The following is a 27,299-nucleotide window of genomic DNA, read 5'->3' as shown; positions in this document are numbered from 1 at the left end:
AATAAATAGCCTAAATCACAAAATGAGAAAAGCAGCTACTCTTGGAAAATTTATTGTGTAAAAAGTGGTATTCATATATCACAATCTTTCAATAGTTATAAAATTCTGTGGTCCGATACAAGTTTTATACTTTCTATTAAAGCCTGAAGATGGCCAATAAAAAGTCTTTGAAAAATTTACGTTAAGAGTGCTGCTGATACGAAGTCCGGTTTCAGACTGGTATATTTTAGTTATCCACCATTGTGAACAGAAACCTGGACTTCATTCTTTCAATCCATTTGGTACAATCTCGTAGCATTCTCCCTACGTCTACCTAATCATTTATGGGCCTTGTGAAAAATATGATCCAATGATTCAACAAACTAAAAAAAAGAAGAAAAACCTTTTACAAAATATTCAATGAGCCGGATTACAGGTATATTTTGTATAGAGTTCTTTTTATTTTCATGCAAAAAAAATATATGCACACTTAGTAACACCCTTTTATTTTGATTTATTTACAAGTTTTAAATTCAATCCCTTTATTCTCAACTGATTTTATAACAATTACTGAATATTTTGCAAGTACATTATTGTTCGAAATGCACGGACAATGTGCAGCAGCAAATGCAGCAAACCTCAAAAACAAGGTGCTACAACATTGCTTCTACATCAAGAGACAGACAAGTGTCCGGGATAGTGGTTTAATTTTAACACTTATACAGACATACATCTATACCTAGAGAGAGACAGACAGATCTAAGAAAGCAGCTACATCTGCAGAGGAAGGAAACAGCATGTTACAAGGACAATTCAGGGAGGTCAATTATACATAGAACATTTGACAAACAACATAGAGAACAAACTTTGGCATTAATTACCAGGGTACAAAACGTAGCACATTTCAATCTATCAATGGAGTATAATGTGGAACTCTGCAGCTTGTAGCTTTTTGTTAATATCAACAAGTACTTGACATTGTCAGTGAAAATACTAACACATCTATAATAAAACCATTTTAATGGAAAGCAGACAAGTAATGATGCAAAATTACATTGCCATTTTTGTATCTGTAATGATCAAATGCCTTGATACCAGATCTATACGGTCACCCCACTTCAGGCATCTGCGCCACCTGAAAAATTGTAAACTAAGGAAGCTCAAAGTCTGAAAAATGTGTCCCGACACAGCTGAACTCATTTGCTTTTAGTTTTATACCCTGGTTAAGTATCCATTTCACATTGCCTGATTAACACATAACACTATGCTTGTATCAGCCGCTAAGACAAGAACTGAAAAGCATAAGAAATTCCCTGCATGCATTATGTGTAGTGTTAGCGAAAGAGTGAGATGTGCCCCAGTCCATCTGAGGCACAGCAAGTTGCATAACATCATTACCACTTTGCAGGGTCTGGCGTCCTCCGGCCAACACTCCACTAGGTAACATTCCAGTGGGAGTCAAACCCTTGAGTGTCAGCACACTTTCACTCTCCTCCCTGGTGTGAGAAAAAACACAAACGTAAATACCCACTCGTGACAACCTGTATTAAAGTAAAATAAGGGATGGGGAGAGGGAGAGCCTATTTTTGCTGTGCTTTATGCGTGGCAAGACCGAATGTAAATTCAAATTCAAACAACCAGAAAGGGGAAAATATTTCTATTCCGTACCACTCCTTCCTCTGCCTAGAAGTTAGAAACACCCATTACTTCTGAACCAAATTCTGAGCAATTGCTCATATGCGGGCTCATTAGCTTTGAAATTAGCACTGAATGCCTCATGAGGTACTGAGCACATCTCAGTGCCATAAAACAATCCACAATTTTGTTCAAAGTGTCTATGCTTCAGGAAATACCAACTTTAAAAAACTATCCCTATTTGAACAATTATGGTCTGTGGAAAACTATACATTCTGGGTAAATGTGATTGTCAAATCTCTAGATCTAGACAGGTAAAAGAAAAGGATATTTTTTAAAAGCTGAAAACAAACAAACAAAAACCTGAAACAAAAAAAACCCCTAAACCTCAACTTCCTGGTATGCCAGAAATTTTCTGAGCCAGTCCTGACCTGCTCCATTACAGCCTTGATTTCAGTTTCTCTATTTTGGTATTGTCTTTCCAACATTCACTAGTTTATGATTGGACAAATAACTTGTAAACTAAAGATCATGTTCTCTAATTTCTTGAAACATGCTCAAAAATAACTTAAAAATATTCTTTAACCAAAAATACCAACATCAACGGGGTGCATCAATATGCCAAACAAGATTCTGATGATCTTGAAATGATCATCAGAACAATGATCTCCCTGAAAAATACTTGGCATCCATTATCCTGGAAGAGATTTCCTGTTTTCCTAATATATATAAGGGGGGGTTAGGAATGCAGAAGTCATGCAAGTACCTGAGAACAGAGAAGACTCTTGCCATCTTGCCAATTGCACGAATTTTGTTTCTGATTATTTCTTTCCGTGCAGCAGCTGTACCTACTTTCAATGGAATAAGAGAGAGTCTCAAGCTCATGAGTACTTACAAGTTCACCATTTTAAAGTGCATCAAATTCAACACAACTGTTGAAGTTCAGTTCTCTTCACAGGAGGCCAGTACCCAAAACACTTAAGGGCACAAAGTTATAAAATTACGGCTTTAGAATGCCATCAAAACCACCATCACCTCTGTGTCCACAAAACACACACACAAAAAAGTTTAGGATGTTCACAGTGACTTCCTTAATGCTAGCAAGCATCTAAATTACCACCACTATAGTGTAGTAACTTTCGTAACTCATTTGCCTGAATTTTACATTTGAAATTCTCACTGACATCTGTGTGTATCAAGATGTATGCATACAGCCCAATATAGAAGCCAAAGAGATACTAAAGCCACAAAAAATAAAGATTTGTTGCTAATTCTTAAACAGCTGTCCAAGAGAAAACAATAGTTTGCTTGTTTTTATGTCAACTCCCCAAAACACACCCCCACAAAATAAAGCACCAAAGAATTGCAGTGTTGCCTCCCTTACCACCTAAGTCTATGTTCCGTATCATCTTAGGTTTGCATCATTTGCAGAAATTACAAATACCAAAGATCTGGAGTAAATACTGCATACTCCACAGAGCAGGGGTACACCATTTGTGACAGAGAAAAGTGAAGACAAACTCCGAAAGGAGGCTTGGATTGGGAAGGAGAGCCGCCTTTGCCGGCCCTGACATTATGAAAACGGAAGCTCCTTTTTCCAACACTAGGTGTTGCTGGTTTGTTTCAATGTATAGAAGTCAAAGTCATCCTTCCCCTCATCTTCCTCTCCTTTTGCTGACTCCTCAATTCCACTAAAACAGTAAAGGCAGATGAGGAGATATCAAAACTAAAATCCTTACTTCTCCTCAGCCATTGGGGAAGGAGAGTATTAATTACACCAAGGTAAGAGTAACTCAGTTATACTCTGAATTCAACCACAGGGGACCAAAAGTGAACAAACCCAGACAGCTCTGTTAGGTATTCCAGATCTTCCATATATCACTGTTCTTCAACCCTGGGAGAAATGTGCTTGTTAAAAAGATGCCAAACTAATTTGCAAGAATGTAGAAGAGAGGATCACAGAAGTGGGCAGAGAAAAGCTGCATATCCACAAATTTCTCTGTTCCCATTCCAAGAAGGCAGCTGTGGAAGAAGCCTTTTTTCATCCCCGCTCACTAGTATTTAGCTTCCACAGGAGAGCACACGCACTCGAGCACAACAGTCACCCTTTTCAGGCCACAGCTGCACAAGAGTGGGTAGACTTCCCACCCTGAACCGAACCGAATAAAATACAAAAGATAAGGCATATAGGGGCAAACAACAACAACAAAATCACACAAGAAGGAAAACGTATAGTAGTGACAAAGAAAAAAAGGGAGAAAGAGAGAATCCTTCTATGAACACAATGAAAGTATCTCGGGGTATGACAAACCATTTCAATGAAATAAAAAAGCCAGGAACTACCAAGGAAAGCTTTTTTCGACAAAGGAACAATTTTAATGAACTGCAGACACCAAATTAAAAAGAAACAAGACGAAAAACCAGAAGGCTCGGGAAAAACTTTCGATAGGATAGGCTAAAACATTCCATTTTTTACTGAAAATAATTTATTTTAAATTTTAACTTTTAATTTTTAAAATTCTAGAAGTTTTTACTTTCTCTCTTTGAACACAATTAAATAACAGCTTGAGGATCTGGAATGAGGAGGAGACTCTCACAGTTTTTGAAAAGGCTGGGGCTAAACGAGGGACCATCAATCTTTCCCTACAAGTCCCACAGTCTTCCTCCTCCCTACACTCATTTGAGGGCGACGCTGCTGCAGAGCTGCAACGCGCAGTGCAGGCTGAAAAGATTTCAGGCAGTGCTAGCACCCACATCTCTACTCTGGAAGGTCCCTGTGCCTTAAAAAGAGAAAGGCTGGTTTGGGGTAGTTTTGGTGTTTCGTTGGTGGGCGTTTTTGGTTTGTTAGTTTTTGGGGTTTTAACATGATCTTTCATTGCCCCAGCCCTCCAGAAGAAACACAGCCAAGCCAGAAGGCCAAACATATTACTGCAGGCTGCGGCACGGCACTGATGTGGCCACTGGATCCTGGTTAGTTCAGAGAAGAGACAGTAAGGTGGCATCTGCTTGCAGAAGAACATCCTGATTACACCCTAAATTAGAGGAGATATCTCCCATTCTCCATTCCCAATGCCTGCACAGGAAAGAAATTTGTCAACACTCATACTATTATGTTCCAAAGAATTCACATAATCCGTGGAAAGATCTCTATAATCTAATGCATTCCCAAGTATTAGAAATATTCTCTGGAAGTGACAAATTTATAGAGATAGCAAATTGATTATTAGGTAAGTAATGGTCAGAAGAATTTTTCCGCACAGAATTATCTACCCTGGAATTTCCAAAAACCAGGTGATAGACCATGAATTTCAGTTAGTAGGCTGCTTTTCACATCTTGCATCCAGCCATCTTCAAAACTGCACATACAACCAAAAAGTACCTTTATGACATGTCAGTTGAAGGAAACTAAAAGTACTATACAAACCAGCTTTTGGAACACTGTATAAACACATTCCATGCACAATCTTAAAAAAAGCTCACGATAAAATTATTAAAGAGCAAGACAGACAACTGAACGCTCCCTACACATGCAGGACCAAAGATAAAATTTTAGAAATAGGTAAAGAATGAAATTCTACAAAAAAAGGAATGGAAGAAAGGAGGAAAAAAATTCATGCACAGAAAGACAGATGTCTTGGAATATGACTTCTGATCATAAAATACACAAGTCTTTATAAACACCCCATTAAAATGGGTAATAATAATGAAATACTACATGTGTCTCTCAACAGAAAGGTATTTTCTGCATTAATACTTATACTACCAGGTCTAGGAAGTCATATTTCAAAACATTCCTACTCTGTCTGGTCTGTACCTTTTTTATTGCCATATATGAGTCGCTCTTCAGATGGAGAGTCCAGAAAAAAAGGAAGTGAACGATGGAGAAAAAGGTGAGTGAGACAAACAAAATAAAGATATTTAACTTGGCAGTGGTAATAAAGAAGGAATGGAGAAGAAATGTGAAAAAATAAAAAGGAAAACTGCAACACTTAAAAAAAGCATTCATCCAACAAGAAGTGGAATTGTTGAGTGTATTTTAAAATTTGACGATAAACAAGTGAAAGCTTGAAAGTCAACAGTTAAAAAAAAATCCATTCACATAGAAAGATAAAGCATAGACAGTACCTAGGTGGCATTAAGAGATGCATCAAGCAAAGAAATTGTTAAAGGAGACAGAAGAATAAAATAATTCAAATTAGGAAACTGCAACTATTGTACTAAAGACAGGGCATATGCAATCAACTGATGACTGCACTTATGCTGGACAACCTAAATCCTAACGTCTCAGAATACCACTAAACCCTACCCTGCAAATGCTTGGTGTAATTGCTTTATGCTCAATTTAGTAAGATTACTTGAATGGAAAATAAATTAACTGTTTGCAGGATCACATCTGAGACTACTTCCAAGTTTCACACTTCTGGCAACAACCTAAATGGCAACAAAGTTCAAGTGGCTCATAACCACTGTATTCCAACCTAAAGCACACATCTGCTTAGCACGACACTATTTTGCTCCTGAATTTGAACAGAGTAGTCATCAAACATTAAGAATGGGGTCATGTCTCTAATATCTTTATAAATGATCTTTAGTGTTCCTCAAAGGCTGATGAAACTTTCCTTCCTCCTCCCCCATCATCAAACAATCCACCAAATCAGCTCTGTTATTGGATAAAATGAAGTAAGTCTGAGAAACCTTTAGGTGTGGCATTAAGCACTACTGGAAAAAAAAAACCAAAAAACAATAAAACAAAGTGCGATATGCTAGGTCTTCATGTTAACGTTGCTTCTTAAATCATCATACTACAAACACCTCCTTAACCATCTACTGTATCATAGTTTACATGACAGAAAGATGTTATAATTCATTACATAAATACATATTATACAATGTACATATAAATGTTTTCCTTCTAACTTTTACGCTTTAAACTCCAACACTAAGACTTAAACTTGTATTTCATACTTTCTGGATAGTACTTTGCCATAAGAAATATTATACCCAACTTTCACCTATATCAACTCTTTATTGAAGAGCAATGTTAAGAAATTTAAGATCTTATAATAAATGTATTCTAAATATTAGCAAAGTACATTTAGTATGTTTCAAATTCTGAGAATTTTTCACAAAAAGTTACAGTTTTAAATAGAAATTAGATAAGGATACCATTATAAACACAAAACCACAATTCCCTTCTCTGCCCACTCGGCGCCCCACCCCCCCACCCCCGCCATTATCTAAACTAAAATTTGAAGAACATTTTCTTCAAATTCCAGGTAAGACTACATCGGTCTACGTTAACTACTGTTTCGCAAGTTATTGCCATTAAAAAGAATTATAGATCTTAAAGTAAACCCTACCGTCAAATTGATCTTCTCCCTCTGTCATCAGTTCATCATCAGAGCAAATGCTCAAAACATTCACCAACATTTCTGTTACTGTATAGGAAAAAATAAATCTTAATTCATTCCCTGTAGAATTTTAAATGTTTCCATGCACACAAGATAAAAGTAGTCTATAACCAGAAACTACAGTGAATGAACTTCCACATCATAGCCATTGCTCAGTAATCTGATTTCAAAAATACGTGGTTTTCTTGATGTGTGCTGTCACAGAATTTAAAAAGATCAGAAAAATAGGCGGCTGAAGTTATACCACCTAACAATCAAAGAACACTGCAGAACTTTATCTCCTGTTTTACAAGAATTTCTTTCAGATAAGCATTCTCTTCTTGTATATCAGTATTTTTACATTAGGACAAGTATTTGAACTAGTTTTTATGCAAAATTTACTTAAATATGAAAACATTTTGACTGCCCAAATTTAGGTTTAAGACAAGAAAGCCATTCCATTCCTGGCACCTGCAGGCATGTAGTAGAAGCAGAAAAATATTATGATATAAATATGGTGCAAAATACGTGTCTTTTTAAACTCTCCGTAAGAATACTGACATAGTGGATACATAAAGTTGTCTCAAAAAGCGTGTATTTTCTTTCTCCAGGAATGTCCCTATTCTGCCACTCAAGTGTTTCCCACGTATATCAGACTCTTTCTTAAAACAGTCAAACTCCTCCTCCCCGTAGAGTGTTCAGAAAACTACTCCAGAACTTCAGTCAGATGGTTAAAAACCCTGTAAATTGCTGAGTACATTTATTCATAACTAATTCATACAATCCCTGTGCTATCTGCTATGGTATTCTTCTCCTTTCTTGGAAAAGATTTACTCTCTAATGAAAAACCAAACAAATTATTCCGATTTTGATCTTTTCAACACAGACCAGACAACACTGACACTGTATCCTTCATCAAAAGTGGAAGTATGTCTTTGTTCAAAGGCAAGACAAACTACAAGGAACATGATTCCAGCATGATTCCAGTCAATGAGCAACTTTAACAGTACTTGGTGTCTCATTACCAGCATGGTAACAAAAGCAAAATAAACAGTATTAATATTTTTCAATACCAAAGGGTTATCCACTGCATCATGAGGTAAGAGATACAAACAGAAGTCTCCTTTCAAATGCCAGGTCCCTCCATTTACAAATAAAAAATTGAGTGGGTTAACCACACTAAAAAGTGTCCAAATTATTCGCTTTTAACTGCTCACTAAAGACAATATAAACAAATACAGAATTCTAGGTTTATATGACTATAAATATATCATATCAAGAATACTTTTGAAAGAATTTTAAAGAGCTTTCCAGATCTCTTTTATAAAAAGAGTATTCCTGTCATGGAAGGATTTTAAACAGACCCAAATAGCCTCTAACCTTGTTGCTTTTTAACTGAAGACTACTTGGAGCCCAAGTGTCCTAGATTCTGAGTTATCAACTCTAGAGAGGAAAAAAAAAATGTGCTAAATTATCTTTTTTACAAGAAAAATCATAACTGACAAAGTTATCTTTAATGAAGGTCAATCTGTTGTAACTACATAGAAAAGAAAAAATTTTACGTGAACTTCTCAACATACTTTATAACTATGCAAGATTAATAACGTATATAACCCAAGCATTTTGTAGAATATGAACAATTTTCATATTGGCTCAAAGGTATTTCAAAGGTACTACTTAACAATGCAGGTATACACCCTAAACGAGGATTACAATTTCTGTTAACACCTCTGCTTTATCAGATGCAGCTCTAACTATCTTGACTGAAACAGGTGAAGAAAGCAACCAAAACCTGTAGAGCAAGTTGTACTCCAGACTATCCTTTCTCAGAAATGGCATTTTCACATGCCAAATATCCCCTCCCAATCAGTTTAACTTTACCAAATCTTCTAATTAAGCATCCGAGAAGTCTACCTGATAAAGACAAATACAGATACCCACTTTCACAAAAATTATGCAATTAATCTCTCACTGGTAAATATATTTCAAAAAAATAATCTTCCCATCATGAATCTGTGAGAAAAAGAAAAGAAATTCATTGATTGTAACTTTTGCCTACCTTTTTCTCCAACAAATGGCAAAGACCATGTGAAAACATCCATGAAGTTTGGTAGCCAGTAAGGATGAGGAGAACAATTGAACTGACGAATATTCATCACATTGTTTTCATATTTTAATACAGCAGCTAGAATAAAATTCAGAAATTTTGGAACGAATGTTTAAAACTTGTGAGTACCATAAATGTAAAGTCACAGGGTTGTTTTAGCTCTATTTTATACTATAGACAAAATAAACCCAGAGATACTTCATTCTCTTTCAGAGTATTTACAGGACATATTTCTAATGGAGAACTTTGGATTTTATTTTATTGCGAATGTTGCAGTTTATGGTATGTAACATGTCAGTATAGTTCTGTACTATCCTATTATAGGTCTATAATGAACAAAGATTTTGAAAGGTCCTGAAAAGCTATAATTTCAGCAACTTTAACAAAATTCTAACTCAGAACAGCAGTATATTCAGATTCAGGTTTTATTCTTCATATGCGTACTCCCACATTGTAAGCCTGGAGTAAAACCATAGAAATCTAGAAGACCAGGGAGAAAGGGAAGCACAGAGAAACAAAGCAGAAAAGCAGAAGCAATCTAAAGCTAAATAAGCATTGACTACATTTTACCATACTTAAGCTTGCACTGCACTGGGAACAGCTGATGTGAAAAAGGATTCTTAAAACACAATATCCACAGAGATGGTGAAAAAATGCAAAAAAAAACCAGTTGAAGCTATTTTTATTTCTCCTTTACTTTACAATCAGTGCAAGTAACAACCTTCCTCTATACAGTTAATGACCCTACATAAGTGGTATGGGTTGGGGGGTGGTTCTTTGGAGGTGCGTTGGAGAAAATGCAATGTATTTAATACAAAAGAGGTCTTGGTTTCAAAGGAACACTATTTGAACATTTGGAGATCATTCATTCATCACATACTTGAAATGCCATACTTTAATGTCATACTTGAATTTCAGCAGGCTTTATTTTTAATTATTTCTGTTGTTGAACTTTGTTCTCATGTATGAATAATATTAATTCACAGTTAAGCTCTTCTCTGTAATTCTGACTTATAAATCTTGCTCCACAATATTAAGAATGCTTTTTCTGTGCAACTTTATCTTAAGCGGAGGATGGACAAAAATTAATTCCTTACGCGTTACACCTCCCTAATAACATTTCCCATGGCGATCCGTATTTAGACCAGTACTTGTTATTTCTTGATTTCCCAGACATGGCCATTGTGGCCCTGTACCATCACAAAACACACACCTTCCCTGTCTCATTTTCTTCCCAGTGACCATCTATTTACAAACGCGGTGAGTTTTGGTTTTGGCTCACTAAGGTACCTATCACAATTCAAATTCTTGGAGCTCATGCGCATGTAATTTCTTCTGTCCAGAATTAGACTCTCAGATGCCACGATACGCAACACAAACTACCTCATGCATAGGCTGCTGATCAATGCTCCCTGCCTGCCTTCCTTAGCTCACAAACTAAGGAGTGAAAACTCACAGTACAGAAAAGCCTTGTCTGACTGGAAAATACGGTCATAAGTACCAAATAGCAACAATTTTTACAAAGGAAATGTTTGCCCACATTTGTGCTTCATGGTACTCTTATAGGAGATTGTCATTTATGTCATGTACTCTTCTTCATAATATAACTTTTATTAATGGATATTTTTTGTCCTTTAATTTCTTACCCGACAAAAAATTGTTGATATTAGATGACTTATCTAGTAAGACATTTTTATTCTCTTATTACATACAGTTATCAATAACAAGTTCTTACCTTTATTATTGTAGACATCCAAGTAATTAGGTGCTGAAAAAATTGTTATTAATGATGGGAACCCTGTAGTCTGACTTTTCCTGTACATTCTATAACTGCAAAACCAAACAGATTATTTTACATCTTACAGCAATAAGCAATTAATTTCTATTTTACACTGTGAATAATTTCTTGGAGGACACAAAGTACTTACCCTGCATCTTGTGCTTCATGTGCTCTAATGATTGACAACAAATTATTATTTTGCAAAAATTCACAAACTGCTGGATAGCTGTGAAAAGAAAACAACTATGAGTAAAACAAATTCTCTTAAAATATGCAGCATGAGTCAGCATTAAAACATCAAATAGGTCATAGTATACTCTCACCTATAAAAGTAAGAGCATCCTCTGACTGTATTGTGACTGAAATGTTCTTGTGAATTTTCATTTCCAAAATCTTCTGAAGGATCTGACCACAATAGGTCACACATCGGTCCAAATGCTGGAGGCTCTTTGAATCTATCTAACTGTTTGAGAAAAGGCAACAGCACAAAGACTCTTTGAATATTAAATCAGTAAGTTTTACATATGTGTTAAACTACATATCCATCAATACCAAGTATTTTACAGTAAATCCCAACCATATCAAAGAGAAGTAGTTTCTGTGTATTTTTTCCTCTCCTCCTCATGAAATAAGGCAGAGGCATGCCAAAAGAACCAAACCTGTTAAGAGCAATAAGATTTATTAGTTGTAAAAAGAAGGGAGATAAATTCCAGACTGATGGATATGTGTAATACGAGGTCAAGTTACAGACAAGGAACAAAATGGTCCTTTTTCATGCACATGCCATATCTACCAATCTGGAGACACTACCAGGAATTAGCAAAGAGAAACAGCAGAGAAAACAGGAATTATAGAAGAAAAGCATGAATAATTAGCACTAACTGGAGGAAACTAAATGTATCATCAAAAAAAAAAGGCAACTCAAACCCCAAAACACCAAACCCAACCAAAAACACCCCTGAAACACCCGTCTCCATAATGGATTGTTTAAAAACGTAATGAAGAGGTGACCAGCTTAGCCCTCTTAGACTTCTTTCATGCAGGCTTTATTTCTCAGCTATAGCCCTGGTGTAATGGGCCATAAGCATTTTGGGAGATGTCTTTGTTTTCTTTTCTCTAGCTGCTTCCTTGCAGATTTCCACTTGGAAACACCTGCTTCAGCAGCCTGCAACTTTCCTAGTAACCACAGTGAAAAGGGGCAGAGGTAAGGAGGACAGCGCATTTGTTATCGTAAAAGGAAAACACCCTGCTTAAGTAACAGTCAGTCAATCTCTGATGTCCCAGAAATGAAATTAGATATCCCAGATTCCATGTAAAGTCTCTTTGATCTTTATGTAGCTGGAGTTTGTTAACAAGATGATTTTATCCAAGAAATGTAGGAACAGTTCTTTGATGGACAGTGCATTTATCTCACTTTACCTCCCATACCAAAGAAGATGACTTTGCTGGTACTAGAGAACACTTAACTCTTCGTGACAGGTTCGAAGGGAGGTTTGGTGAGCACCTGGTGAATTTGAGTCTAACGGTCCATAGGAATCCATTCAAATATGGAACCAGCAGTAGTGCCAAGCTCTCTCATGCCCTGGAAAATCAGAGCTCCCGAGGCTGCCACCTGTAACATAAGTGGAGAGGTCCAGATCTTTACAAATTCCTGCCAGATAATGGCAAGGCAGGTATTAACTGAAGTTGTTGGAATTTATTCAATATTAAAAATCCAGTGGTTTAACATTTTGCACACTGGATGATAAACCCGTTATGGAATATTTCTTCCAGATTGAAGAAGTCAGTCCATCAACTTCTACAAGTACCTGAATTTCTGTAGATTAAACCATCAAGTTTCTAAACCTCCAGCAATAAATTTGGGTCCAGAAGCTAACACAAGTATTCACACAAGGAAGATTCAACTGTTCGATGATTGATGTTTCCTGCAATACAGAAGGCTGAAAGTCTAGAAAGCATTTCTAAGAAATTTTCTTGAGTTATTCTTCAAGGATTTTCCTTATGACTTGGGCCAAATGGATAGAGACATTATAAATAAAAAGTTTTGGTTGCTGCAAACAACCTCGCCTCTCTCCCAGACTACTTTCTCATAGCATTGGAACAATAATGTAGCCATTTCTTGAAGTAATTTGGAAAAAATTTGTAAAAAACAAATATACTTACACACCAAATCAGTGTCTCCTTCACTAGACAGTCTACCAACTGGCATGGTTCTCAAGACATCTCAAAATTTAAGAAAATGTCACTGCAAGCTACTCAACCCAGATTGCATATATCAAATCAGAATAATCAACTTAAGGGTTTCTCTATATTGGGACAGCAAGAAAGTTAACGAGTCAATTCATGAGTCAATGACGTGAGTCAATTCAAAACACTTGTTACTGACTAAATATTTCTGAATATGTTGTGACCATGGAAAAACAGAATCTCAATACAAACAAGCTTAACATATTTCTAAATACGGTTAAGGTAACTGAGAAAGACAATTTTATTCAAGAATAAGAATCACTACACCTGCTGTTAAAACAGAAATAGGTAGTATTGTTTTAAATACATACCATAAGATATTTAAGTCTAAATTAAATTCTACGTATTATGCAGTTAGGGCTACTAAACTAAAGTGCATCATACCTCCGCATGGATGTTCAAATTCAGGAGTAGCAAAACCTTGGAGGTAGATTAAAGTACAGCAAATTAAAATTGCTTTACTTTTGAGGCAAAAGACCTTCACAGAAGTTTCACGTACTTGAAGATACAGACAGTAGTTTTAATTAATCTGTCCTGATTTTCCTATCTCTATCACATAGTAAAGCACCAAAAATAACGTGAAGGCCAGTGAAAAGTGGCAGTCATATATTACCAAAGAAAAGAAAATTTCAGCAGACCACAGAACAGAAGCAAGGTATTATAAAGACAGATTCCCAGTAGTGCCCCCATATATTTCAAGGCACTTTGCTGAAGAAACCTTAGTATCACCAAGAACTAAACAAAAGAATGACCATCTGTTGTAAATGAGGAAGAAAATTCTTTATCTCTCTTCTTTAAATAAAGAGTCCCCCATAATCTTCTCTGGACATTTTTCCTCCTTATAAATCACTAGGCTTAAAATCACAATTCCTGGAATTTTGTTTCAGCAGAAGTCTTGGCAGTGTAAATGAAATCATCTAAACAGCATCTCTAAGTTGATGGACATGTGTCTGAAAGAGACACTCTTTACCAACACAATCAGAACATTTGTGTAAATGAAGTTCAGAGAATAAAAATCAGATTACTGCAAGTTTTACAAACTTCCATTTTCCCAGAAATAAGAAGCACTTGTAGCAATCTTTCTAGTTAGGCTTTAGTGTCACACCTTCTTATGTCGTACCTGTCACAGCTGTCCTCTACTGGAAAGAAGTTTATGCTAGCAAAAATAATCATTTAATTTGCGTAGTTTCACCACCTGAATGAATGTCAATAATACTGACAAAAGACATGATCCAGAAGAAATTGTGTCTGCAAAGAATTTTTCTTAGGTGATTCCTATACTGTTAATAGAGCTGTGATTTCCCTTCTTGTGCCAGATGATTATGCCCACACGTTTGCACAGAAGACCTCTCCTTAATAAGAACTTCTGCTAATAAACCAGAAGGCTTGTAATATTACACAATTGTCTCGACTGTTTACAGAAGTCATTTCACACACCATGTTTGTACCACAAGTATATGATGTTTTCCTAGATACAAAAAGAGCACTTCACATCACCCATTTAATTTAAATACATTTACAATATCAGCGCATGACAAGCTGTAATGCAGCTATTGAAGCTGCTGCCAACCCATGAATAGTGCCCTTTCCAAGTTAGCAGATGATTCTTTAAAAAACAAAAAAGGCCCAAAGAACAGGCTCTAATAACACTGCCTTACATTTATAAACGTGGTTTTCATCAGAAGCAATATACAATGCAGATTTTCATACACATATATAAACATACAGGCTTATATTTCATCCTAATGTAGCCTTGAGTGTTATAGCAGCACATACCAAAGTACAGGCCAAGATGACAGAATTACCTTTTAATTAAATTTACTTGACACTTTGAAACCTGATTAGCTGCAAGACTGACACTAAAAGAAAAATTAATCACAATGACAGTGGCTTTCCAAAGTGTTTTTCCAGACTGTTTCCTTTACGCTACTTTCCAAAAAGCTTTGACCGTGTTTCTTTCCACCTGTAACGTGAGAAGCATTAAGGTCTTGTCCAAATGGCACCATTTACTTGCTTTGCTTTCTTACATCTCTTTCTCTGCACAGTGCATATAGATTTCTGTACGCATTAATATTTGCTCTGAAAAATGTGATGTGTCTCAATACATTTTTCCACTTAAACCACCGAGCTTGTAAATATGCTTCCTCTCTATTTCTACCATTTTCTTCTCCTCTCATATCATTCAGCTTGGCAGTGTAATATCTGTAAGTGAAATAAGCTGCCATTCCAGCCTCTGAAATGGTCCAGTCAGTACTAAAAAAAAATCTGGTGAATTCAGAAATGAGATTCAACTGGACAGCAGCCCATAAATCTGAGGAGAGGTTAAAAAAAAAAAAAAGGAACACAAATAAAGGAGAAAATTCTAAGAACATGAGAAATACAATAAATGACAATAAAAGACAAAATGGGCCATCGGTATTTATATACTGTAAAACCAAATTAGGAACATACTTTTTCCTTCTCTCTGATACTTAAATCTTTTTTGAAATAGGCCCCCACATACCTTCTTACCTATAATCCCAAAGCTTTCTTAGAACCACCTAATCATAACAGGAATGGTTTTGATTTCCAAACGCAGCAGTCAAGATGTCAGCTAAGTTAACTAAAATAAGTCAAAAGGAGTATGCAAAAAGGAAAGCAACTGAGTTTGAAAATTCCCATGTGATACAATCTTCACCTGACATAGCAGTCCATACAAGTTGAAACCAAGTTATTAGAAACAGATACCTCATGTCATCACAAACTTCTTCCTTTTAAATTGCACATCAGTATTTAGTGTTTCCATTGCATTTTTAAAACTCATTTTCATTTTTCTTGCTGGTATACTCAGCACATTTACCACAGTGAGAAGCACTCCAAAGTTGTTACTCAAATGCATACCAATTTTGCCATTTTAAATGGCAATCTGAATTCCTATTAAACACTGCAATTTCAGACTCTTTCAAAACTAAAACCCACAAGATCAAGAGAGTAAAAAAAAAACCAAACAGTTTTCAAAGAAATGCAAGAATAACTGAAATGTGATGTTTGATATACCAAACAATTTTAAGACTACAATTAACTCCTACAAGTTTTATCCTGAAAGCCATGAGAATGCTAGCTCTTATCTAGAAAGAAATACAAAGCACTTTTTTGATTGGTTATGAAGTTCTTTACATGTACTACCTGTGTCAGGAAACTATGTGAAGTTTTTGAGAGGGTTTTTTTTGGTGTGTTTTATAACAGTCACAGCTGCTCCAATGAGATCTAATTATGGAAAATGCACTACATAATCCAAGATTTTTTAATTATGATACTGCTTAGCCTACATTTCAGTTCCTGATTTACACTTCTGAAAAAGACAGGAACAGAAAACAACACGCTGACAATTTCACAAACATGACTTTGTATAGCATCATATAAATATCGGTATTTCCGCTTATTTTCAAATACATGAAATACTCACTCTCCTAATGTCATCTAGTGTATTAATTTCTGGTGAAAGTCCACCATGAACACAAAGAAATTGTTGATTTAAAAGAGCAGCAAGAGGGAGGCAATCAAAAGCTTCCATACAAGCATCGTAGACTCTTTCCGAGTACTTTATTTTACCTGCAGGAAAGAATATACAAACCATTAAGAAATCCATACTAGATGGAAGAAGGAATCTAGTGGATCAGAATTATAAGAGCAAATCTCAAAGTGAATGCTTAAAAAAACACACCGTAGCAATGGATATTTTTAGGTTTAAATGAACAACAGACGACAACAGCAAGCACATTTCCAAGACACATTCTCTTCCAGAACTATAAACTTTTTTCATTTCTTCTTCTGTTATCTCAAGTGCGGAGAAACTACTGGTTTTTAAAAAAATCACAGAATTATTTTGCCTTATACAATTATCTAGCATACTTCAGTGTAAAATACTACTGAGAAGTTTGTGATTTCTCATTTACAGTGAAAAGCTAAGAACTGCTTATAGATTACATCACTTTTAACTACACCAAAGAGGGTTTTAGCAGGGCAAATGATCCATTTATCACTCGATCAATACTTCCACAAGCCTCCAAATGGAGGAGCAGCTTACATCACCGAAAGAGTTATCTTACTAGTATGGTTGAAATCAATTCCCCAAATGGAAAAATTACCCGGCAGTAGGGTTTTCTTGCTAGCTTCACAATGCTGCTTAGCTAGTTACTTTGCATTCCTGATTACAGCCAAGACAACAAAATAGCCTTCCTCTCTCCAGGATTTTAAAATCAGGATCGATACATCAAAATTTACTCATAATGTATCTTTACAGACAGCAGTCTTCTACATAACTTGCACTCCCATGCCACACTTACCTGCAAGCAATTCCACAGAAATCAATGAGGCCTCCAAATGTTTGCAAGACCTTAATTAAACTAACAGACAAACACCTCTCAAGCAAAACGACAGAACCTAGATCAGCAGGTTGGAAGGAAGCTAATTTTACATTCTTACACAGTACTTACATTCTTGCTTAAAGGTAAAGTACTCTGTTAGGTGCCTGCATTCATGATTGCCTCTCAAAAGAAATAACGTGCTTGGATAGAGAATTTTCAGGACCCATAAGTACAGCACACACTGTTGAAAAACAAAGATATCCAGTAAAATACACTAGTTTATAAGAACTTTAAAAATTATTACTGAGAAACACTGAATAAGAATATTAACAGCTTCAAAAGCAAGTACAGCTTAAAGTACTTCTGAGTCCAGTTCTGGACATAAGTTATGCAAATTGCTTATTATTTTTCTTAAGAACAGCCGCACAGAATGCTGGAAAAACATGTATACTTACTGGACACTCAATAATAAAACAAACTCAGCAGAATTATGCTGCAGAACACTTTCATCCAGACAAATCACGTACGTGTTCGTGCCTAAAATCTGATTTTATAATATTATTCTAAACACTGGCATAAGCAGGAAAGCAGACATTTACTAATAAAGATTCAAGAAAAAACAACCCACAAAACTATTTACATTAAAGTCAGCTATATCATTTGGAGACCGTTTTTAAAGTAAGAATGGATTAGAGTAAACCTGTTTTCCCCCAAAAAACAGGAAAGCTGGTTGTTTATTCAGTGATCAAGCAGCAAATTCAAAGAGTTATAGTAAATTTCCATATATCATTATAATTGCAACATCAGCAGCAAACAGAGTTGAGGACAGATCTACAGAACATGCACAACTCTTTCAGTTTATAATAGTCTGTTATCACCCAGCAGTCATAAATGCCCAAAACATTCTTCTTAAATTTCAAATTTGATTCTTGTATTTTTAACTGAGCACTGAAATCTCAAACCCCCAGAAGTTTTGGACTACACTGAGGTCACCTGCAAGTTGTTATTGTTCTTAATCAATACAAGTACCCTGAGGCTATCATTCTTCAAAGTTTATTTTGCATAGAATAGTAAGTACGTGAAGGAAGAAAGAAAACAAAGGAACACTTTAAAAAACACCGCAAGCAGAGAGAAACACATCAAAGACTTCTATTTCGAACTTTAGCTAAACTAATTATTGAATTTTTCTTATCTTCTTATTAAAAATATGCAAAATAGTAATTTTTCTAATGATACCACTTGCTTTCCAATGTTTCTATAACTCTAAAATACGCTGATGTATTGCAAAGTCCCCAGACTCTTTAAAACTGTTTCCCAGCAGAGAGCATCATCAGTTTCTTACAAAACAACTGGTTATCATCAAATGAATACATGAATTAATCTGGCAAATTCTTCAGTTGTGAACTGTTTTAGTTAAGTCAGTTTGTATGAAAAATTTACAACAGCTGGCAACCTTGAAAACATTTAATAGAAAAGTGGCAAAATAGCGCCTTCCTTTCAGTGAACGGATCCTACATTTGACTGAATTGTTGAGATTTACACGTTCCCAAGCATGTTACCTGTTAAGTTGTTGGGGTTTTTTACCTTTCCTGTACTGGCATATTTTTTTTTTTATTATCAAATACAGACAAGCTAACGTCAAGAGTTCTCTATGTCCTGTTACTTCCGGTACGAAAAAGAAGAATTTGCACATGCTTATGTGAAGGACTCCCATCTTGATCCCAGCAGTTTGTTATACACAATCACAGCAGCATGTAGTTATCTTTCCTATTAGAAGTGATGACATTTTTTATTTGGAAATGGGTTACTACTAAAATGTCAATGCAATTAAAGATGTTTCGGGACAGACTGATTAAGAATTTATTACTGAAAAATCAAATTTCACTGTTCGTACATTTTTAGAAAATTTCACCTTCACTTTTCTATGAAAAGTCACGTATTTTACCAAAAGTATATTACATTTCAAATCACTACGGAAGATATTAAAGTAACTGTATATGAAAACTCCTGGAGGTCAACTAGAATTTCCTAAATGTTAATTAAGGCAAAAACTTCAGTAGGAAAAAAAAATTAAGGTTAAAATGGAGAACAAATGGTTCATTTTCATGTATTACTTTTTTCTTTCTCAACAGGACCACAAAGCATAGCCCCACCTTCATGCACTTGGCAGCAATTCAACTTCATTCAGATTATCTGCCATATACTTCACTGATGTCCCAACAGCCACTCAGAGTAGAAGAGAGCAGATTATCTCAATGAAGAATGACAAGCCTTTTAAGAACCCTGGAGTGGTTTTCAAGAGTATATTTAGCATATCTTTACATATTCCGCAAGTATATTTAGCATGCCAAATATTATATTAAAAATTAAATTCAAATCATATGAGGAAAAAAACAGAGCCTGTTCTTATTCATGTATTCAAGATCATCTATTGTTCAAAAGTTTTTTGTAAGTGAAATGGTTGAAAAGCTTTCATACCATATTTTGATATATTAACATATAGTGTTGCTATGTAAATGTCCTTTTCAAGGACAATTACGTTATTTGTAATCATCAAGAACAGGCCAAGAAGACTGAATTAATAAATAGGGAATGTCTGTTGAAATTTTTCCTTATAAATGACTTTGAGGCAATCACTCTTGCTGCATCTCCTGTTTGTCTACTATCCCTAACAAGCCCAAAAGGCATTGTGCATGCCCTTCACAGTATATACCCACGCATGTTATTAGAACAGCATAATTTTAATACAGAAATGAAGTATCATACACCATGACTTGCAAAATACTATTTCAAATGGTATGCCACTCTAGTAGGAATCTATTAAGAGATCCCAAGCTGGCTCCAGAAGAATAGTTAACTTAAAAAGCATAGCTCTGAAACTAATTGTATGAATAAGTGAATATTTGTGGAATGTAGTATACTTAATAAACATGCTGAAAATTAAAAAATTATTTGAATTCAAAATACCTGAAAAATTAATGGCAGAAACACAGGTCATCCTTAATGATGTTATCTGTAACCCCCCTCAGAATTTTAGTAAAGAAAAATATTAATAATTGTTAAAAAACATTTGATTACATAAATAAAATGCATCTTCTTTATACAGATAAACAGCTATAATAAATTAAAATACCTTGCAGTCATGACTCACCTGTTCTCCAAAAACCTACAAACACACCTTACTGCATATTACCAGGGAAGCAGGATTATGTATAATAATGCTACAGAATTCAACTTTTTAAAAACTAATTAAAGGAAGAGGAGGAAAAGTGAGTAAGTCTGGTGATTTCAACAGGACAGTCCAAACAGCTGGTCAATATCCTCCTGTAAACAGGCCTTTGTCATAGGAGAAAGCACAGCAAGGAAGACCACATTCACATGTTAAAGCAGACCTAAAATTTCATTTGAAAACCTCCGTGAAAGTGTGCTTATAGAAAAATTTAGGACAAAACAGATTAATATATTCAGTTACCTCTATACTAAAATAACCTCTGTCTACATAGTCACCGAGGAAGAGGTATCTTGTGTTAGCAGGTGATCCTCCCACTTCAAACAGCTTCATTAGATCAAAGAACTGGCCATGAATATCACCACACACTGCAAGCAAAAATTTTGTTCAAATTAATTTAAAAAAAATCTAACAGAAAAGTTACTAAGTTATAGTTACGTAAACAGCCACAAAGTACTTCTAATTAAAAGGAAAGGCAGGTATAAAGCAGGAGTTACAGAAATTTTTTAAGCTTCCCCCTTTGCTTTTCATTAGGATGCTGTCCTCACTACCTGTGACAATGCTGATGATAGCCCTATTCGAATCTGGCAGATTGTGGAACATCTTTCTATCACAGTCAATGCACTGAGCATTGAGGTCTTGAAAGTTGTCAGCAGCTCTTTACTGTCCTCCCCAACCCCTTCGGTCTCTTTGCAACTTCTCCGTGGTACGCGTATTTGAAAATGCCTGCTGCTTTTCAACAATTTGCTCTGTCCACGTGGGATTGAAAAAAAGCAGGAAGTATGCTTTTGTTTCTGAGTCAGACTAACATACCTTTTTAATATCATCATATCTTCTCTTTGCTCAGTTACTTTTCTCCTTCAAATAACCATGTTCACTATTTCAACAGTGGATTTTTCTTGTGTTTTTAGAATATGAGACAGGACAAGACCAGTGGTCAGCAACCTAAGGCAGAAGTGCCAAAGATAGCAGACTTTGAAGAGCATACAGCAAAACCAGGTCATCTCACAATTTAAAAAAAAAAAATTTAAAAAACTTATGGAAGAAGAACTGCTCCCAACTCCTCATTCCCACAGGAGTTCCCATCTCAGTGGAAGTCAGGAGCTGCCTTCTTCTTCTGCATGCGGTATTGCTGATAACAATTAACAGGAATTTGAGAGGCTATGCCTTCCATTGCTGGAAAATGTCACCGATCAACTGACGAATAGCATCTTCTGACTTCTCAGAGTTTATCAGCAAATTTTTTGGCGAAAAAGTTGTTCTAATTTTGGAAAGAAATACTGGATATGGCACACCACACCTTAAAGGTTGTTATTCCCTTGGAGCAGACCATTTGTCATCATGACCTACAAAATATTAGACTAAATGGAATGTGTCCTCTTTTATGTCACTTTTCTTAAGATTTCTACTGAAATGCTGCAAGAACTTTCCTTCTTTTTCAGCTGCCAATATACCAGTAGCTACGGGTAACTGCCTGAATAAACAGAAATACAAAAATTCTAAACACATGGACAACACTGTAGTTTTGAGCTTTGTCTGGAGCTTCAAAAGACTTTGAGTTCAGACAGTCACGTTGGTTTCCACTGTGTCAATCATTCTGACATATACTGTTTAAATGTTTTCATTTACCTAATACTAACAAATTAAAGCAAGCTGATGCCCTAAAAGAAGCTTTTAAGACACTAATTTTATATAAGTCCATTTAGAAGAAAACATATTCAAATGAAAGAAAATCTGATTTGAACACAAAAATCAAATCTATTTTCATTATCATAAATAACAGATACGCAACATAAATTATTTTCTATAAGCCTGGATTGTTTATAAATAAAAGTACTAAAGTATACCAATTCCAACTTTCACCAGGTCAAAAAGAAACAGAACTAGTCAAACCATGAAAATACTCCAAAAAACCCTAAGAATCAGGTTTATATCACAATGGATCAGGCCCTAGTGCGTTAAAGAAGCTAAAACAATCTTCTAACACTTTCCAGTACTACTACTACCACCACAAGAACATTGTTTCACATGCAACTGTCAGTCTCACCTACTGAGGAACGATAAAGGTGTATTTTTCACTCAGAATTCCAGTTCACAGTATTTGGTTCAAACCACAGCAATTAGCTTTCCTTCACATATTTAGATTTCAGAAAAATTCTGAGTTCATTTTTCTATTCAGGGTAGATGCCTTTATTCCCACTTACAGCACTGCAGGAATTACAAATCTGTAATTCATCAGCTTTTAATTTTGTCATTTTAATACCAATCTTACTATTTTTTTCCAATAGGTTTAATGCCTTCAATTTGCAAAATAACGTGCAGCCCATTTTTTCAGACCACTTGAGTACTATTAGGCAAATGCAGTTGTGAGGGATAATTCAATAAGATTATACAGAAATTTTACTTTAGCAATTTTTATGACAAACTCTACTACTGACAAAATCTGGCTTCTTTCCAATTTAATTATGAGTGAAATTATCTAGAAATATTACCTGTAATTGGAGCTTCAACTTCTATCATAGTTTTTTCCCTCCGTAATATTGCAGCACCCTCATTGATGATTCTAAGTGCAATTTCTTCATCCACTCGACCTTCTTTTATCAAGTGGTTCTTCAAAATGTCAACCCTTGGTCTTCCATCTGTGTCAAACACTTCTTCGGATGTCAAGCGATGCGTTGGTGGAAAAGGGACAGCTAAAATTTAAAAAGAAAAAACAGTACTCACAACAATGTTATTTTAAAAATATACTCCATCTAGGATTGGATCTGTCATGGAATAGCTGCTATCCAAAGTAGCAAATTTGTCTTTCGATCAACCAACTCAATGACATCATTAAAAGGTGGATGGAATAGTGCTATCTGCGTACGTATTTGAAAAAAAAAAATAACATCTATAATGTGCAAGTTTGTAGAATTTATAAAACAGAATTAGAAGGCACAATAATATGTACAACATTTGGAAGAGTCAAAACTGCCTTTGCAAAGGGACATCATCTCTCTCCAATATACTGCCGTTCTCTGAAGGACACAACAAGTATTGGGGACGCAGGAGATCCATTTAATAGCCACTCAGACTTGCAAAAGGCATTCTGAAATAAGCCCATCATCAAAGCCTCAAAACAAAACAAAAAAACCCAACTGAACAAAAACCCCAGCAAAACAAATCCAAAGCCAGCAAGAAAAGGATACAATAATGTTTAAAGGACTAGAAATAAATGGAGGTAACAGCCAGCACCTGGAAAGGAAGACGGTCACTGAAGGAGACCCACTAAAATCTGTGCTGTTTAATAAATTCATAAATTACACTGACAAGAAGGTAACTCATGGAGTGATGCAGCCTTCAGATGACAGTAAGTATTCCAGACAATGAAGAATAGGGCAGGCTATGAACAGCTACAAAAGTTGTCCATGCTACTGAGTGGCTCAGCAAAATATAACACATTAAATAGTAATAACTGCAAATTAAGGAAGGAAATAAATCCTAACTTTACATATAAAAATCACAGATTATAAAATTACTATTACTATTCAGAAGGAAGGTCTTTCCTATAGTTCCAGCAAAATACTTGATGCTGACACATCAAAGAAACCTAGAAAACTGAATGTTAAGAACTACTAGCAAATAGAAAACAAAAGAAGATGCAATTATGCCACTAATAAATCTAGTATGCAACTCTGGTTTGCCCGTCTTATAAAAAAGAAAGATTAATTAAAAAAAGATTCAAGGAACAATAACGGAAATCAAAGAATTAGAATGATCTCTGCTACAGGAGTAACTAAGTAGACAAGGATTCTTCAGCCTAAACCCATGAAAAGTAAGGGGGACCCTACCAGAGGTCTACGGCAGGAGAAGGTGAAGGGAGAACAGCACCTGTGTGCTCTCAGCCCCAGAATGGCAGAAAGGGGAAGGATGGACTCTGCCAGTTTGGAGTTCTGTCAAACCACCGACTAAGCAGCAGAACAAGTTCATACTATCAGAAAAAACTGTATTTGTGGGAGCCTACAACACTGCCATTGTAGGGTGAAATTCCTTCTTTGAGCTTCTTTTCCTTATTTTCCTGTTGTGCTGTCTCTAAAAACATTAAACCAAGAGTAGACGCTGTCCATATACTAGACACAAATTTAGAAATTACTGAAAATATGAGAAGTCCTTGGATCCTGGCTCATGGGTCAAAAGCAGCCATATGTGATCTGTATCTTAAAGAAGTGGAGCAGATGAGAGGTCTGAGGCTGGGGAACAAACCAGGCTCAGCAACTGCCCAGAGAGCACATTTGACAGCCGGCAGCTTACGTGAATTCAAACAATGGCAGTCCAGTAGTTAACTACTGCACAAATGAAATACGGATGTGGAACATGGGAGAAGAGGATACATACAATTTCATTGCACTCATGCAGGATTACAGGAAATCAAACTCATCTGATTTTAAAAAAATGCACACAACTATTGAAAGAATGAAATAAAATAGAAAAGGAGCAAAACTCTTCAATTTCTCTCCATTTAAATATTATTTTAAATATGTTTAAAGAGAAAAATTAGAGAAACACATCTATTCAAAGATAAGAACTAGTAGTATGAATACACTTGTAACTAGATTATTCATACTTTCTTACTCTCCAAAGTTAAACATTACATTCCAAAAATCAATGCTTAAGTACCAAATCATTCACTGACTTCATTTAAATTGATTACTAGCAACACATTGCTACCCCTCTGTTTTATGCAATAATAAAAATCTATCAATAAAACAACTGATGCATAAATCACACACACACACATATATATATTCACCGAAATTAAATTATACTAGAAAATAAACTGGAGAATTGTCTATTCTTCCTTTTATAAAAGTTTCCAAGTAGGAAGAAGTTGAAAAATGTGCCTTGACATTACACAGTGTAAAAACAGATTTTGCATTTTATTTTTGGACATAACGCATTTTATTAACAGAAAAGAAATGGCATGCCTTTCCTTCCAGTCTCCTCTAGTAACGATTCAAGTTTCATTTGGAAGTGTTAAAATTCCACGTAGTCCAAAATGTTAATAAACTTAGCGTATTTAAGAAATCAAAGGACAACCACTTCTCTTCCATGCACAATTGTTTAAAAACATAAATCTGTCTCTGAAAAGAGAAATCCATTGTTCCAACAAGATAAATTTAACTAATTTTTAGAAGCACTGGATTACAACCATGCAAGCATCAATTCTAGCATTCACTGTTTTTTTTGAACTTGACTTTCCCCTGCTTTTTTTAATACTTTATTTGTGGGCCCACAACTGCCTTCAGCAATGCAAAGTTGAGCTCATCCCTTTATGAGAGACCAGACAATTCACGAAGTAGATTAACCCTGCTTTAATTCTTGTAAAAGCATTACAGATCACACCTTCCCAGAACCAAAGTCAATCACCTTCAAAACACAGTTTTGTTGGACTTGTGCTTCATTAATTCTAGCGTTGTTCCTAGATAACGAACTACTTAAGTGAAAGATGACCCTTCTTTCTTTTTGGAGGTTCTTTGGGTAGATACAGGGTGTGGTAGAGAACGGTCTGTTTAGGTGACCAGCTGTTCTTCATTCTATGTGCAAATCATTACTGACTTATGACTACCAATGACTATTACTGCAGAATTCAGAAAGATGATGTTGACCTCCTGCTTATGACAGTTCAGAAATATTTCAGGTCTTCTAAGCATATGGCAGATGGAATTTTCTTCTTAATAAAGTTCTTATGTCCACAAAACATATTTCAGACCAGATTTGCAAAAAAATTAATTCTGACGATTTTAACAAACTACAGTTTTGACTTCGTCTAGCAAGTTACATTTTCTGTGAGGCTATAAAACCAGATGTTTCTGTCCAGTGTCTGGAAAGAACTATCTCAAATTATTTGAATTAAAATACTTATAAAGATTCAAATTAAAAACTGTGTATATCTAGGGGTTATGTATAATCTTAAAAAATCATGAGTATTAGTATCAGAAGTAGTTAAGCAACCGTAAAGTTGTATTTGTCTCATGAAAAAAAATGAAGTCTTAAAGCTAGTCCCTCAGAGTTTAACAAAATCCTTTTCACACATGTATTTTCCCATTGCTCAAGAAGGATATTTTCTTTTTAGAATAATCTTCAGAGAAGACAGAATAAAACATGACTAAAGATTTTATGTGCACTATCCAGCTGAATAAAATGGTAACACCTACTATAAAAACTGTTTCTTTCCATATTATACTTCAATTTTTGTCTCAACAATAGTTAACACTATATTAGAGCTCATACCTTTGAAAAATATTACAAATAACATCTTTTAATAGGTTAAGGATGATAATTTTTGAAGCATGTAGACAATTTCTGCAAACTAATGGGTTTAATTAAACCTTTGATGAAGTAGTAATAGAATGTTATAGCCTAAGGAAAAAGAATTGCAGCATGATGTGTTCCAAGACAGAAATATGACCCATGTTTCAAAGTCTTTGTGCATAACCTGTGCTCTCGGGACTGTAACAGAATAGTAATTAAGAGGAATTACCCTAAGGAAATAACATGGTGTTGGTCATTAAAGGATTCCCTTCTTTCCACTCCCAGCAAAGCTAAG

General features: G+C 35.3%; 1 protein-coding gene across 10 annotated transcripts in view; it reads right to left on the bottom strand.

Annotated features, from left to right (window-relative positions):
* The window catches only part of PPP3CB (protein phosphatase 3 catalytic subunit beta), a 50,740-nt gene that overhangs the window by 14,553 nt on the left and 8,888 nt on the right, over positions 1 to 27,299 (bottom strand). For 3 of the 10 annotated variants that reach the window (XR_012587462.1, XM_074590448.1, XM_074590451.1), the window contains exons 2-13: positions 23,206 to 23,406; positions 20,957 to 21,081; positions 17,614 to 17,725; positions 16,584 to 16,729; positions 11,215 to 11,354; positions 11,040 to 11,117; positions 10,847 to 10,941; positions 9,064 to 9,189; positions 6,975 to 7,052; positions 5,429 to 5,455; positions 2,381 to 2,465; positions 1,378 to 1,475 (exon numbers count right to left, since the gene is read on the bottom strand). Coding sequence is in view for 7 of the 10 variants with exons in the window: in XM_074590448.1 (XP_074446549.1) it covers positions 1,378 to 1,475; positions 2,381 to 2,465; positions 5,429 to 5,455; positions 6,975 to 7,052; positions 9,064 to 9,189; positions 10,847 to 10,941; positions 11,040 to 11,117; positions 11,215 to 11,354; positions 16,584 to 16,729; positions 17,614 to 17,725; positions 20,957 to 21,081; positions 23,206 to 23,406 (1,311 nt within the window). In the remaining 3 variants the exon portion in view is untranslated. Of the gene's footprint in view, positions 1 to 1,377; positions 1,476 to 2,380; positions 2,466 to 3,973; positions 4,688 to 5,428; positions 5,456 to 6,974; positions 7,053 to 9,063; positions 9,190 to 10,846; positions 10,942 to 11,039; positions 11,118 to 11,214; positions 11,355 to 16,583; positions 16,730 to 17,613; positions 17,726 to 20,956; positions 21,082 to 23,205; positions 23,407 to 27,299 lie in introns of those variants that run through there. The other 7 variants (XR_012587463.1, XM_074590454.1, XM_074590449.1 and 4 more) reach the window with 3 other exon arrangements.

The sequence above is a fragment of the Larus michahellis genome, chromosome 6, assembly GCF_964199755.1.
Source record: "Larus michahellis chromosome 6, bLarMic1.1, whole genome shotgun sequence".
Lineage (NCBI taxonomy): Eukaryota > Metazoa > Chordata > Aves > Charadriiformes > Laridae > Larus > Larus michahellis.
This window is presented reverse-complemented; position numbering and strand designations above follow the sequence as displayed.